At 39.7% G+C, this 15,770-nt stretch overlaps 1 protein-coding gene across 4 annotated transcripts in view; it reads right to left on the bottom strand.

The window, feature by feature from the left end:
* RYR2 (ryanodine receptor 2) overlaps positions 1–15,141 on the bottom strand; it is a 369,436-nt gene extending 354,295 nt beyond the window's left edge. For 2 of the 4 annotated variants that reach the window (XM_079298133.1, XM_079298132.1), the window contains exon 1: positions 4,455–4,559. In XM_079298133.1, coding sequence (XP_079154259.1) covers positions 4,455–4,550 — 96 coding nt within the window. In that variant the 5' untranslated portion in view covers positions 4,551–4,559. Of the gene's footprint in view, positions 1–4,454; positions 4,560–14,918 lie in introns of those variants that run through there. The other 2 variants (XM_079298135.1, XM_079298134.1) reach the window with 2 other exon arrangements.
* Between the last annotated feature and the right edge of the window lie 629 nt (positions 15,142–15,770).

The raw sequence follows: 15,770 nt of genomic DNA on the forward strand, positions 1-15,770 counted from the left end.
TAGACCACACACTCTCTAGTAGCAAAAATATATTTTGTCATTGGATCCTCAGTCTTCACTCACAAACACTGATGCTCATAGAGGTGCTTTCTACAGAGATTCTTAGTCAAGTATTAGGATAGAGTGGCAAGAGTTACTTGAAGATTAAATTTTTAAATGTATTTTAAAGATCCCAAATTTCTTATGCAACAAGTAGCCTGAATCCATATTTGTTGCACAGATGATCTTTACAACCTCTAACTAAACAAAGTGGCACTTAATTTCTCAGTTTCCTGGAACCCACTATCTTTCAAGCTCCCCAATCAGATTTCACTCCCTGATCCAAGGAAAAAGCTGAACTCAAGAGAAAAATTATTATCACAGTATTTTTTTGTTTAAAAAAATCAATCCATATTTAACTCAAATAGCTAAGAGCAGTCAAAAATCATCACATTGCTCATTATGTAGTTGACTTCCAAAAAAAGACCTTTTCTTCTTTATCTTGCAATCTACAAAACTAAAAAATTACTTGATTCACTCCTCTGTTTAACCCAGTTTGCCAGCAAAACCATGCCAAATGAGCTGTGCAACTAATGCACTGAAATGTACCAGAAAAATGCAACAAGATTTCTAATTCCCAAAGTCTGCAGAAGAAAAAAACAAAAAACAAAAAAACCCCAAACAAACAAAACAGTTTAACTGCTCCCCAAAGCAACCTTAATAACATAACACGCTGTTAAAAAAAACAATAAAAACCAAAAAACCCAACAAACAAAGCCACAATCTACAAGTAGTGCTTATGCACAAGAAAAGTCTTCAGTTTAAAAAAATATTGGAGAGAAGAGTTACACACTGCATTGCAAGCCATACCACAGTTTCACAGATTTCCAATTGACTAAAGAGATGAGAATGATATCTCTGCCAGCCAATCTCTAATAATAATCTTTGTCCCCTGGATCATCTCCAAATCTCCCAACAGCATCCTCTGACAACATCCAGTCAGTTCATGAGCACCACATTGTGCTGCCTCAGTTACAATATTTTGAACTGGCACATCTCTGACTTCCAGAAGCTCGTGATGGACTCTGTGCTAACTTCAGGCAGAAATGCGTGTGCCTCTCTACAATTACTGACATCCTGCAGCACTGGGCTCATCACAATGCTCTGGCTTTTCCATGCTCTTTGCCTCTACTACTTGTTAAAAGCTATTTCAACCTACAGCATGCAAAAATCCAGTCTTTGGCCCAAATGATGAATCTGAAAATATAGCAGGCAAACGACAGCTAAGAGCAGCAGCTACCATGCCTAGATTGGATATTAAAAGAACATTATTGACGTAGCCAAAGTTGCACAACCAAAATCTAGTGAATTCTAACACTGCTCAATTTCTCATTTGAATTCTCTTAAGCATCCAAAAGAAAAAAATCCTTGGCCACCAGGACTTGGGAACTCAGGAGCTTCTGTTAGAGTTGAAGTAAACGGTTCATATTTCCAGCTGAACCTGACAGAACTGCCTTCCATAGACCAGGAAGTTTGATGGGAGAAGCACAATCCATTCCTGATGAGTTCTCTTTCTGCTGAGAAGTTTGAAGCTACTACAACTAAAAGCAAATGGGGGATAAAGTCCTCCTGGAAGTCAGTACCAAATCTGGGTAGTCCAATTCTGATCTGCTTTCCATCCTGCAGGACTGAGTAGAGTGATGGAAATCTCTTCTGCAACCAGATCTCCCTCACCTCATAAGGTGTGGAAAAAATAGGAATTTTGGGCTACCTTCCAGACCTGTAGCATCCAAGTTCACCCAAATTCTTTTCTATTCTCTGACACAAACTTTAGTACAGCTTTCAGAAAAATATGTCCAATCTTTAAAAATGTAGACATTATACTGTAACTCCTTACTGAGAAACACAAATTACAGACTATAACTTGCTTTCCACCCCGACGAAAAAAACAAAACAAACCAAAAAAACTGTATTTGTTAAATTATAAAACTACTATGAGTTTAAGAGATAATGCTCTTATCTCTTTAGGGTATAAAATCTTTATTATGAAAATATATTACACTTTAAACAAATGATAAATTTAAATCAAGAAATATATTAACCTTTACTTCAGCAAGAGTTGGGCTAGGAGAAGAAAAGAATGCAGGTCAGTTTAAAGAGAGAGGAAGAGATGGTTCATCCATGCTTCATTTTTTCTCAAGATCATCCTCTTCAAGACAAAATACTACCATTTTGGGCTCACCACTCCAGCTCTTCAAAATGAAGGAGATAAATGTTTTGGAAAGAAATGTTTCAATTCCAGATATGGGGTACTTTAGATGCAACAAAGATCACAGAAACCCAAACATAAACCAAAAAAGCATCAAGAAAACCAGAAGAGAAAACAAGAAACATTTTCATACAAGTATCACTATTTTCTTAAGTTTGATAAAATTAACTCCAGTGTTTAAAGAAAGGAAAAAAAGAAAACAAAAAATGTGCTATACAGCATTTCAGGCAAACACAGTCATGAGACCATGCCATAGTTTGTAGCAATTAGATTCCAATAGAAGTTTCTGAGCAAGATGTCTGGAAACTGTAGAATAAGATGTGCAAAGGTTTGCATTATGTGAATGGAAAACCCAGTAAATATGAAGAAACTTAAACACTACTTTAGCAGTAAATAAGCTAGAAAAATGTCTGTTGCCAAATACTGCCATGCAAACCATGTGTAATCAGGAAAACTGGTTGAAGTTCTTTACACCTAAGCCTCCCAGTTTTACTGGGAGGCAAGAGCTCAAGTGCTGGACTAGGCAGATTAGGCAAATGTAAGCAAAAAGCATATTCCTATGCCTGTATTTCTGTTTTCATTACATATTCTGCTCCAATCCAAGTGCAAGGTAAATTGCTCTGATGAACTCAGAAAATCACCAGATGCATTTTAATGTTTACCTAATCTCTACAACGAATTTGAAAGTGTACATAACTTTAGCTACTTCACCACTGCCATAGTCAATACATGAGGCTGAAAAAGCAATGTTGCACAGCAAGAGCTCAGTTCCACCAGGTGCTGGTAGTCCTAAAATGGACTTTACTTAGACTTGCAGGCACCAAATAAAAATCACAGGTGCATTGCTTACGTTTCAGAAACTTTGTGACAAGATAATTCTTACTTCAAAATATAATTGATACTTTCTTTAGTAACTGAACAAAAGCAATTGCAGTGGTAAATGCTTCAAGACAAACAGATCTCACAACCTTGTAATAAGATCAAGTAAAAAGATATCTTTTCAAAAAGTTATTAATGAAAATATGACACAGAAAGAGTAAAAAAAATAATAAAAAGAAGCATTTTACATGTACCTAAAAAGCAGTATTTCCCCACAGCATAGATAACTTCCTGAGAAAATGATACAGTACTCAATCTCAAATCCAAATTAGAATTGACTTTGGGTTCTGTGGTGGACATAATAAAATTTATGCTGGACACAGCAAAAGCAACTGTTAACACAATAACACAGAAATGCAACTCTGCAAGAATATTTAGCTTCTGAACAAAGACATCAGGGAGATTTGTAGAAAAAGAAAAATCTAACTTTCTTCTTAGAAAAGAGAAGCATATGAGGGAATATTACCTTTGTTGAATTGGACAAGATGATATACACAAGTAGCAAAGATGGAACAATTTACCATTAGATGTAAATATTTTGACAGACAGTTAGCAACCTGCACACAATTTTGAACTAACTGTGCAAAAGCCAGGTCAAACACTTCTGGCACCTAAGCAACATAAATATTAATTGTGTTAAAATGGCAGACAAGGGCATGAATTCAACACATTTAGGCCATTACATACAACAGTACACAACACAATTAGTGTATGATTCAGCTCTGGAGAAAATCTAGGGGAGATTTGACATTAACATCAGCGAGAACAGAACCAGACTCATAAAACACATACATGGCCATATAGAGACCTCACAGTCATGGACCAGCAAATCATTTCATGGAATGTTTAACAGATGAAGAGGTAGATTATTCTGCTAGACAATATACTAAAATCAATTTATTTACATTTGATTTGCAGTATCATTTAAGCAATAGTTATGAGAGCCAGGTTTTTATTTGAAGCAGTCTTTGCAATACAGGATTTGTTTTTAGGCTTCTGGCCAAAAAATGTATTTGTACCATAAGTATTTTCTTCCAGACTTTTGTTAATAGAATAACCTTTAACAACCTGTTATACCAATCTGCCTGTTTTATGCATTTCTTTCATTTAAAAGATTAATTCCTTAGGCAAGGAAAATGTGATTCAGCTAGAAATTTTGAAAGGAACATAATTATTTTCTTCTGCTGATTACTCTGTTTAAAGGTACACAGCAAGGTTACAAACCCATTTCACTCGCAGAACTCCTTGTTTTTCTCCCCTCCCAATAAAACAAATTACTAAGGTACAACCACCAATAGCAAACTGTAACTTTGGAATAAGAACTTACTACAACAAAGTGCGCTTCCCAAGCTCTAGATGTGGTTCCAATTGTCAAACTGTAATTCTGTAACAGACATAAATCATCATGAAAAACCTCACTCATCAACAGAGGTTACAGAGGTGCATAAAGAAGTAATTTTGTTAGCACTGAATCCCACAAGTTCACCATCAGTTAACCTCATTCCTTCAATGAATGTGTGACCCATGTTAGTTTATTTTGTTAGTGAGCCAAAAAGTGCAGCAAGGCCTTTCTGTGTAAACACAAGTGCAAATGCCATGCATAGGAAAGAAATGCCCCCCATCAAGTTTGGAAGGCTGAGCACTTCTTATGCACCATATTAATTGGATTACTCTACAGGATTAAAGCCTCAGAAAACTGAGACAGTAACTCTCACCTAGCAGTTCTCCTAGTGTCAGCAGTAGGTGCCTATGTGCAGAGGGACTGGGTAAATAATTCCATAAGTCAGGCACAGGATGCCTGCAATGAGCTGGTTTACCAAGTCTGAGGGACAGCCCCCCAAAACAAACTAGTTTTGAAGGAAAAAATATTGTCACTGATGTTCTTTTATCTTTACAGCTTGTCAAGAGAAAAATAAACTGCAGAACAGAAAGCAGAATAAAAAAGGGCATAAAATAGAAAGTTTCTAATTCTGCTTCAGTAACATTTCCAGTATAAGGAAGGAAGAAATTCAGAAAATTCAGCTGCAATTGCAGCTGACACAAATTGAGATAGAATCCAACTGGAAATTTCAAAAGAAAAAACAGCAATACATTACTTCTGACATAATCAGAATAAAGTGATGCTTGTAACATTTTCAACACAATATGTCAATGTTGCAGCTTGATATACCTTTAAACCACACGCATTCAATTTCCAGTAGATTAAAAGAGGTATGAGAATTCCAAAATCAGAAGGGAGGAAAAAAAAAAACACAAATATGCTTGCAGTTGCTTGAAGTCAATAAAAAAGTAAGCAAGTGTAAGTATCTCAGTATTTTAAAATGCAGGTTTACAGTTTTTTGCTGAACTGAGCAACACATTTCACCTAGAAAAAGATACCTCCATTCACCTTTAGGAAAATCTAATTCTCACTACCTAATTACTCATTTTTCAACTCCCACTCATGAAAAATGAAAGTGTTTCTTATTGCATCTAAACTTAAATTACTCTTACTGTGCAAAAGTTTGGTTTTGTTTTTTTTTTTTTCTAGAAAAACCAGGCAACGAACTATGCCTCTCAAAAGGATGACAAAGCTCACCTGAAAGTTCTGGCATCCCTCCCTCCTACACTCCATCCCTCTCCCTCTCTAGGCAAATTCTGTTCAGTTGAAATGGAAGATTTTGAAGACTTTCAGTTCAGTAAAAGGAAGCTTTCCAGTGGTGAAGCATGTAAAGAAAAGAGGAGAAAGAAAATGCAGAGTAATACATCAAGACAAATGATGTTCTGAATACATTTTACTGAAATTCTTGTGATAACTTCTGACATCTTAGTAAACTTCATGAGACATTTTTAAAATACTTATTTTCTTGTTCTAAAAGAGAAAAAAATGACAAAGCCTTGTCCTTAGTCAGACCAAGAGTAAAATCTAAAAGAAAAAAGAAGTAATACAGAAAGAAAGAAATTCCAAATTTAAGAGATTCCCCCGCTCAAAAGAAAAAAAAAAAAAATTGAAAGGATTCTTAAATTCACAACTACAGAAAATAGCAAGCCCTACCACATGCTTAGGTTGAAGCTGTGCCACACCTAAAATCAGGAAGAGGCATCAACCCAATACTGGAAGAGAAGGATCTCAGTGGCTCAAGACCAAGGAAAAGTGACAGGGATCAAAGTTCCAGACTCAGATATTGAAACTCCAAAGAAAAGCAAGTTAAAATGAACCAGAAGACAGGGCACAGAACAAATACAGCACTCTTCTTGTAAAAGATACTGCTAACAGATTCCAGAAATGGACTTGGAAGCAAAACATCGCAATATTCTGAAGCTATCCAAAACTGCAATGTTTCCTGTACAGGATTTCAGGAACCTTTTCATATCAAAGAAAAATTACAGGATATTTCTACACGAACTCTGGTCAAATCAAAACAAAGACCAGGCCTCCATTGATTCTTCTTCCTTTGACATACCACTAGCAAAAGTAGTAACTCTTTAAATGCATAATTCATTACCTGAGACACATTAGAAGCGATTAAAGACTAAATAATAAGGCTGACATATCTGATCAGGCAGTCAGACCATCATGTAAGGACCTACTGAAAAACATCTTGGGGTATGAATCATCAATTCACCAGCTTACCCTACTGAAATTCAGCCAACAGCAATGGCATTTGAGTTTCCTTGATTTACCTGTGCAGCTAACACCCTCCTGCAATTACTAAATACTAGACTAGTGGTTCTTTTGCTCACAGGTTTTTCTGAAGGCTTCACTACTTAATTCCAAGACTACAATAAACTAGGCACACTGCTGATGTGGGCAGCTGAGCCCAGCAGAGCCTGGTGGAACTGGCATGTCACAAAGTCAAACCCAGCAGACTGGGCATGGCACAGGATAAACCTTTGGCATGTAATTAACACAAGCTTTCAAAATATCAATCCAACTCTTAAGCAATGAAGAAAGTATATAAGTAATGAAATTACTTATAACACCAGAAGAAAGAAAAAAATGGGGATGGAGAGAACCTTACTGAGTATTTCCCTGCATCAACTACTGTGAATTGTTTGACTTTCCTCTTGCATGGCAAAGGGAATATGCATTCCATCTCCCTGGTACTTACCATAAAGACTGCAAACACACATCACTATCTATGCATTAGCATTGCAAAATCCACTTCATAAACAGGCAGCAAATAGACCAAAAACAAGAGACTGACACTTATTTTTTGGCAAATCCCCAGTGTTAGGAGCACACAGAATTCCTGTGACTGTTGCAGGGCTAGGGATTCTTATCTATCTGCACAGGTATTTAGGTTGCCTCTGTCACCATTGGAACCAAATGCTTTTATAAAGAGCTTAAGGATGAAGACCATGTGTCTGCAGAGAGAGGTTTAATGATCTGGCTTGTGCTTAGCATGTCAGCTCTAACTAAATTATTCCATTTTACAGCTAGGAAATAAACACTCAGTAGGTGATGCTCAAATGTTTATCAGCATGGCTACATTCCTGATGTATGATGTGATCAGTTACCAGTGAATGGATCCTACAATCCTGAAGTTTACTGAGCTTTATTGCAGATCTCTCCAATTGCCTAGGCTTACTCTGAAAACGCTTCAAATTGCATTCATTCCTCCCCTAAATGTACATACAAGGAGTTCTGCTTGCCCATCACAGGAATGAAGATGTTCATAATACCACAGAAAATTATCTGGCATATTCAGCAAAGGAGATAGATTCCTCTTGCTCATTTTCCTTTTACTGAAGCCAAAGAATGCATCCCACACAAATCCCAGGTACTTGTTTTTCCCAGCTTTGCTTGGTTTAAAAGGAAGAAATATAGCTGTGAGAGACAGCCATTTCTGGCTCAATTCCATTAATACAAGTCCACATTCTGGCAATCCCCAGAAAAACTCACTGACAGCCAATGCAAATTTTGTGTTGCTTCCTTTCATCATTCTTTTGGAAGAAGGATTTAAGCAGAGATATACTTCAAATTCAGTGCACTCAGTTTTCACAGCAGAATTCCAGAGAGGTTTTCAGAGAGGTAGAGAGATGGGACATGCCAGTGTTTGGCATTTGGTTCTGCCAGGTGATATCCTTCAGATGTTATTTCCCACAATCACGTTAAAGACAGCCAGGTAACACAGGTCTGTTGTTATGCAGCATTATTACTTAAATTCTCTGGGAAGCTGTCCCACAAAACACAATGATCTTGTCATGATTTTGTCACTGACAAAAAAACTTGTCCTTCACCAAAATGCCATCCACCTTAAAAACTGACTGATCCATGCATCTTACAGAACGATACATTGTAGATTTTTGCCAAAATGGGAAGTCTACTGAATTACTAAGAAACCTAATATACTTCACTTTTCTTCAAGCACATGACAATTATAAGAAAGTAATTCATTACTATTATGAACATTCAAGTGTGCCACAACACTGCAGGACTGACATAATCTTTTTACTTAAAATGTTATGTAGTTTTAGTGTGAATGTTCATTAGCACACTAATATTACTTTAAATCTATTATAGCATTACATTTATAGAGAAATTGCAGCTGTCACAAAAGTTAACACAGCTCATGTTATGACACCTTACCTATCATATCTTTTTCTTTCCTAACAATGCATCTAGATACCACTTTGTTTTTATTAAGCAATTCTGAGAAGCTAAGAAAAGCTTCCACTAAATCACATGCCTCAAAAACATTTGCTCCAACCTATAGCAGCTGAGTAACATCACTGGGCTTGAGGGCAGCAACTCATCTGAAGACTTTAAACCCTCCACCTCACAAGTTGCACCATGGCTGTTAAAAAAATTAAAAAGGCAAAGTTCTTTAATAACTGAATACATAACTAGCTAATGAATCTCACACTTAATAACAAGAGACTAAGGTATAAAACTACACTGCAGTAAAACCACATGGGAGCTTCTGCTAGTCTTTGTTAGGAAACTGGGGTGACCTCTCATGATGGTGCAGGCAGTGCCCTTAAGCTGCTCCATTTCTTACAAGGAGAACAAAGAAGCACCACAGCTGTGCCTCTGATGGTCACAGCTGTGTGACTGTGGTTGCAGTAAGTTCCACATTGCTGTGGTTGCCTATAAAAAGGCTTAAACTGTTGTCAAGCTGCTGCTTTATGCCTTTTCTCAGTGACTGAGGTGCATCAGGCAGACTCAGAGACCCTCCATTTCCAGGGTGGCACAAACACAGCCAGACATGGCTTAAGTGCCATACACCTGCAAAACACAGGGTAGGTCTTTAGCAGGACACAGACTGGAGGTAGGAAATTATGCCAGGCTATTCTTACTTTGCTACAGGGAGAAATTCCAGAGTATAACTGTCAAACACAGTAGGAAGCTAAAATTCTTTCATTCACCCTGCTAAATTGTAATCCTTTTACAGTTCAAAGGTTATTTATGTATTATTACCAACCAAAATGAATTTATGTCACCAAAACTTTATTAGGAATTATATGAATATATTCACTTTCCTTCTGTCATCCACACAAAGTTTCAGTTCAGTCAGATCAGGAAATTTAAAAAAGCCTAGGTGTAACTCAGAAAACAAAACCAAAATTTATGCAGATTTTCAACATTAATCAACAATAAAAAAAAAAATTTCTGTCTTTTCAGTTTAATTCACATACTTCCTAGAGTCAGTCCACTGTCAGTATTTCTCCAATCAGTTTCCAATATTTTACCTTGATTCAGAGAAATACTTCAACAAATCCACATCCCTGCTAAAGACAGACTGGTTTATTTTCTTGAATTAGAATCATCCTGTGCACTTTCCACACAGCACCTTTAAAATATCCCTGCAATAATACAGAATTTAAATGGAGAAGTGCAAGTCAGACATAGCTCTCAAGCCCACGGTAAATCTTGGGTCAGTCCACATTTTAAGTCCCTACAATGGATTTTCCTCAGGTCTTCACGATTCCAAAAGAAAGCAGGATACATCAAAACATCTTCAGACACTGACAGGAAATGCAGCTCTGTCTCAGAATATCAGTCTGCCAACTCATAGGGCTAGCTATCAAGAAACTTCCCAGGTGGACCAACTACTAGCTACAGTTTCCCCTGCTGCCTTCTCACACATCAAATACAAGACAACTTGCAGATGCAGAACATGGGACAAGACAAGTGATTTCATTCAGTAATATAATCTTAAAAGTGGCATAAAATATTTGGCAACCAATTTTGGAATCAAAAAAATTATACCTACAAGGTTCACATGTAATCCCTGAAAAAGAAATGGATGGTATGTCCTAGCTAAAACCCCTTCAATACAAACAAGCTATCCAGCTCAATTCCAAAATAGAATTTGAGATCATATTCAGTATCTGTGCTGCAGTGCAGTGCCTTAGAGAGGAAGGTACAAATGCTGCAATCTCAGCCACACCATCCCTCACATGAGCTGTTAAACAGTGGTCTCTTGTGCCAGTCCCTGGTGTATCTTCAAAAGTCACACACTGACAAGCACAAGAAACACTTTTTAAAATAAGCAAAGGATATCCACAGTGGGTTTCAGCAATTCCTTAATTATAAAATTGTTTCTAATAGCCATGATTGCTTTTGAGCATTTTCTTCAGTGCATTCTGGCAATCATCTGTTTGTTTGATGACTTGCAGTTACCAGAATCTCACATATTCTGATAAACCCCTTTAAAAGATAAGCAGCACATGAAAAACAGTGAGGGATTTAAAAAACTAAAAATAAAAAAAAAAAAAAAAAAAAGAAAACAACAACTTTTTTTTTTTTTTTTTTCTGTTTCCCAGAGAGATTCTACTGTTTGGTTACTTATATTACAATAATCTTCAGATCTTACTTCTTCTGGTTCCTTTTGTGTCCTTTAATTCCACAGAATCCTCATACAGGATGGCAAGTAAGCATATGACTTTTAGTCAGATTTAAAGTGGCACTCATAGGCTAAATGCTGACATAATGAGGAATATCTGGAATAGAAGAGACTCTGGAATCACAGAATTCTTGTCCTAGAAATGTGAACACATAACGTTCTTCATTTCAAACTTCTCTGCCATAAACTTTATTCTGTTATTATCCCAAGTATAAAAACCCAGCACAGAGTGAATAAAATCTTTTGCATGTCAAACACGAATCCTAAGTAACGTTGAAATTTATTTCAAACTGCTCTTCCAGTGTTGCAAAGCACACTTACACTTTCCCTGGCAATCACACTCATAACTATTACACCCATGTAGAAAATGAGGCAGCACAGAATACATTCACACATGAAAAAGGTTCTGTTTTACTGCAAGCTAATTTAAAAAAAAAAATAAAAAGCATTAGAAAAGAGTGCATTCCAACCTAAAAAAAAAAAAAAAAAAAGGAGAGATGAAAAGAGATAATGACTCCATCGGTCCTGGGGAGCATGTGCTGCTCACGCTGATTATGCTTCTGATTTCTGACAGGCATGGCAGTCATCACTGTCTCAGAAGACAGTGAAAAAAACCATAACCCTGTCAGCTCTACTTCAGTGTGTTCTGTTGGTGTCTCCTACCATAAACAGCTAAAAGTAGAGCTGCCTCTAATTTAAGAAACTCCACAACTCCAGAAAACCATACACACTGGCATCAGGAACATCACAAGATCAAATAGCTAAATTACACATTTCTCACCACTTCTAGGTACATATTTATCCTGAAAGTCAGGATAACTTGAAACAAATGTAAGGGACAAATACAGACAATATTTTTTTGAAACTTTGCAATTGGTTTTAATCCTCTTGCCAGCTGCCACTCCACTTCTTGCAAAAGCTTTCCCTTATGGGGGGTTCTGTGTCATGAAAAAAGTCCTTGCACATGCATATTAAGGAAGGAGCCAATGCATTTAGGAGAAAATATTTTCTGTTTTCTCCTGGAACCTGGAATTCTTTTCCATCTCATCAAATTACACATCCTAATAAAAATAACATAAAAACAAGCAAACAAATAAAAAACCAGGTAATTTCCATATCAGCTACGAATGTTTTAGAGTCTTGACTGTAAAGACTAAACAGTGAAGTCTATTTTGCACATACCCATGATCTTTTTAGTGTTAAAAAAAACCCAAACTCCTCTACAGGGAAGAGATCCTGCCTGGACACACAACTAATAAACACACAGCAGGATACTTGTTCTCCTTCACTTCTCCTGCTCAGTACATGTTTAATCCGTGAGAGAAGTCAGGAGAATCCATGTCTAAGCCTAAAGAAGGCCACACATAATAGAAGGTCATCTCCATCTGGGGCACTCAGCAAACTAATGAGGGAGATGCCTGTTTCCAGAGGAGCATGGAATTCACAGGGCTACAGAAGAACTGCTTGAGGAGAGCTGAACAGCACAGAATGTCAAAGTTGTCCCAAACAAAGTAAACTCTGATGCTTCCAGAAATACATGGCATTAATAGGTTGTGCTCACATCTCAGAAGTGACATATGAAACTCAAATTATTCCCAAAAGAAACAGAAATCCATCCTAGTTGCAGAATTTGCAAGAGGTAATGCTTTACTTTACCAAAACAAAACAGAACCAGAGAAAAAACAGTGCAGCAAGTAAAAAGGAGGAATCACTAGATATATAGGAATGTGTGATAAGGAGAGAAAAAATGACATTTCCAATCAACATGTAGCAAAAAAACAAATTCAGTTTAGTAGCTTAATGCAAGTAAAGGGCATTTTTAATTGAGTAAAATCTCATGCGCTATTTTAAACATTAAAAAATATATAGTGTTTATTTTCTAGGGTAAACTCTAAAGATTTTAGGAAATTTATTAGGTCCTACTGAAGAAGAAAATATGAAGAGCACTGTTTACATGTAGTGAGCCTACAGATGTCATCCTGAAAATATTCAAAGCACAGAATGCTTTTTGCTTGCATACAGTGTTCTTTGAAAAGTTCTCATTTATCTACAAAACATTCATGAATCCATCTGGCCCTAATCAGTACTTTAAAAATAAATAACTAAAAAGAAAAACTGCATTAATTACCAGGGTAATATCAAATTTTCATGGCTTTCTACCAATGGCATTCAGAAAGTTACACATATCTATGAGCTTTAGAGACCACTAATCCAAGCTTTCTAAACACAGAGAGGTGGAAGACTGTATAAAAAAAATACGTCTGAAAGCACTGACTTTTCCAAGTAATGCTCACAATTTGAACAAAGTGGAAGACAGAGAAGAGTAAAAATCACTGCTTACATATCACTACATATTAGACCCAAAACTTCACATGAAATGGGTTTCTCAGGCCTTTTTGATTAAACTACACCACAAGGTTCCCCAAAGCCTCAGTTTACTGTATTCAAGGTCATTTTACCACTGGTGCAACATTTTAAACATTTTTAAGTATTATCTAAGACTGGGTTTCCAAATCTGTATTAAGCCTGACACACATCAGGGGTGCTGTTTTACATAACATGCTGTTGCTGTCAGGTGCTGGCATTTAACATCACTGTAGATGTGCTGAGCTGTATTAGCATGCTCAGTGCTTCTCCTTCCCTATTAAGCATTCAGATAACATGAACTAAGCTTAACACTCAAGCCTGCAGGAAGGCTGCCATTGCACAAGTCTTCCAAAAATCTTTACCAGTGAGAAGTACTAATAAAATAAATAAAATAAGCTCTCATAAATTGAAATGACAAATTTTCTTTCACAGAATTATTTTTCTGTTTTGTCTTTAGGTGTCAGGCAACACTACAAGTCACATCACGCTGACAAGGAAAAAAAAGTTACCAATCTTCATGCCAATGTTGCGTAACAGCTGTATTTTCTGTAAAAGCAGATTTTCAAAAAAATCCTCAAACAAATAAACAAAAAAAAAATTAAGGTATACATCTACTATTGTGCAGTTTCTGACAGAAATAGGAGACAACTGAGATCCAGGATTCTTAATGCAGCAAACACCATATGTATGTTTCACATACACTATGTTGCTTTCTTTCCACCTCCCTTTAGATGTATATTCCCGCAAGCCATTGAACGTGAATGTTTTCTAAATCAGACTGTACTAAATAAAAGGGAAGTTAAGCTTTGTCCTACAGCCTCAGTATTTCCAGCTCTACTTAACAAATGTCTCAGCAATTTTTCCTCAAACTGTGGCATGGTTTGTATACACCACCATTCTAGATGCAGGCGGCTATCTGCAAAACTTGCTGGGATTGTGTACATAAACGGCACCTGGGAGATGGCCGAGAAGATAAATAAAAGCATTGCTTGAAGAAACATAATCCAGATAAGCATTAGGTGCAGCAGTCCCGATGTACCAATTAAAGGAAGGAAGAAGCGCTCTAGCGCCTTAACATGCTCTAGACCGAAGTAACGAGAGGATGCGCAAGCCAGAAACAGCCGTGTTAGTCTGTGCCCAGCGAGCAGAACGCCCGCAAGTTAGCGGGAACCTCCGTGGGGAGGGGACAGGCTGAGAGAGGTGCTTCCCCCCCCCCAAGCCTATTTGTGCTTAGGGAGTGTGACTGCAGCTTTCGCGCTGGGGCCGGCGCTGGGTGAGTGCCTGCAGCAGCCGCACACATCGCGGCGGGGCAGGCAGCGGAGCGGGGCTGCTGCCGAGGCGCCGCTCGCCCCCTGCTCGCCCCCGCTCGCCCCTCGCCCTGCCCGGGGCCAGCACGGCCGCCGGCCCCTCCCGCCCATCCCGGCACGGAGCGGGACCCGGCTCACAGCCCCGCTCGGGCTGCCAGCAGAGAGAGGGACGGCGCTCCGGAGCCGCTCCGCGCTCCCCGCCCCACTCCCACCCGGACCGTCCGGGCGTCGCCCCCGCAGCCCCCGGCACAGCGCGGAGGAGAGGGAGGCAAGCGCGGCGCTTACAGTTCGCAGGAACTGGATCTCGTCCTCGCCCTCGCCCCCCTCGGCCATGGCTGCCCCTGTCTCGGCTCCTGCCGGGCGCTGCTCCCGGTGCCCGAGCGGGCGGCGGCGGTCGCTCCCCGCGGGCTGGCGGCGGCAGCGGGCTCACGGCCGCGCCGGGCAAGTGTGAGGGCGGCGGAGCCGGCGGCCCCAGCCCGGCCCAGGCTGCGAGCGGGTGCGGTGCCCTGCGCCTGCAGCAGCAGCAGCAGGTTGACAGCGCTGCCCGGCCGGCTGTGCCCGCCGCGGGGCGGGGGATGCGATTAACGGGGGCGGAGGGAGGCGGAGCTCGGCCCCCCCGCGCTGCAGGTGATCCGCAGCCGCTCCCGCCGCACTCGGAGCGCGCCGCCCAGCGCCCCTTGCCGGAGCTCCGAGGAGCCGCGGCTGCTCCCGGGGCGCTGCCGGCCCGGCCCGCCTGCACCTGGCCCGAGCCGGGGCTGCCTGCCCTCCGCAGGAGGCACCGGAGAGCGCCCGGGGCTGCGCCTGGCTGGCACCGCGCCCGGCTGGCACCGCTGTCCCGCAGGAGTTCGGCGTGATGTGCTGCGTGGAGAGACGCCGCGGGAGAGCGACGATTAAAGGGCTCTGCGCCAGTTACCTGTCAGCCGGCTGTACTGGCGGGGAGAGGAGATGGAAGGTACAACATGGCTTCACGGGTGTTGTACTTGAACCATCCTGTGAGTGGGCTTAACCCGGCTGAATGTAAGGCTCAAAAATACCATTTTCTTGAAGGATGGCCACCATGCGTTTTCTATAGGGTGATGTCAAGGGTTGCCACAGAGTAACTCATCTTTCATGAGCGTTCGTGCAGATCGTACCTTT

Source organism: Erithacus rubecula, assembly GCF_903797595.1.
Source record: "Erithacus rubecula genome assembly, chromosome: 2".
In the NCBI taxonomy this organism is placed as follows: Eukaryota; Metazoa; Chordata; class Aves; order Passeriformes; family Muscicapidae; genus Erithacus; species Erithacus rubecula.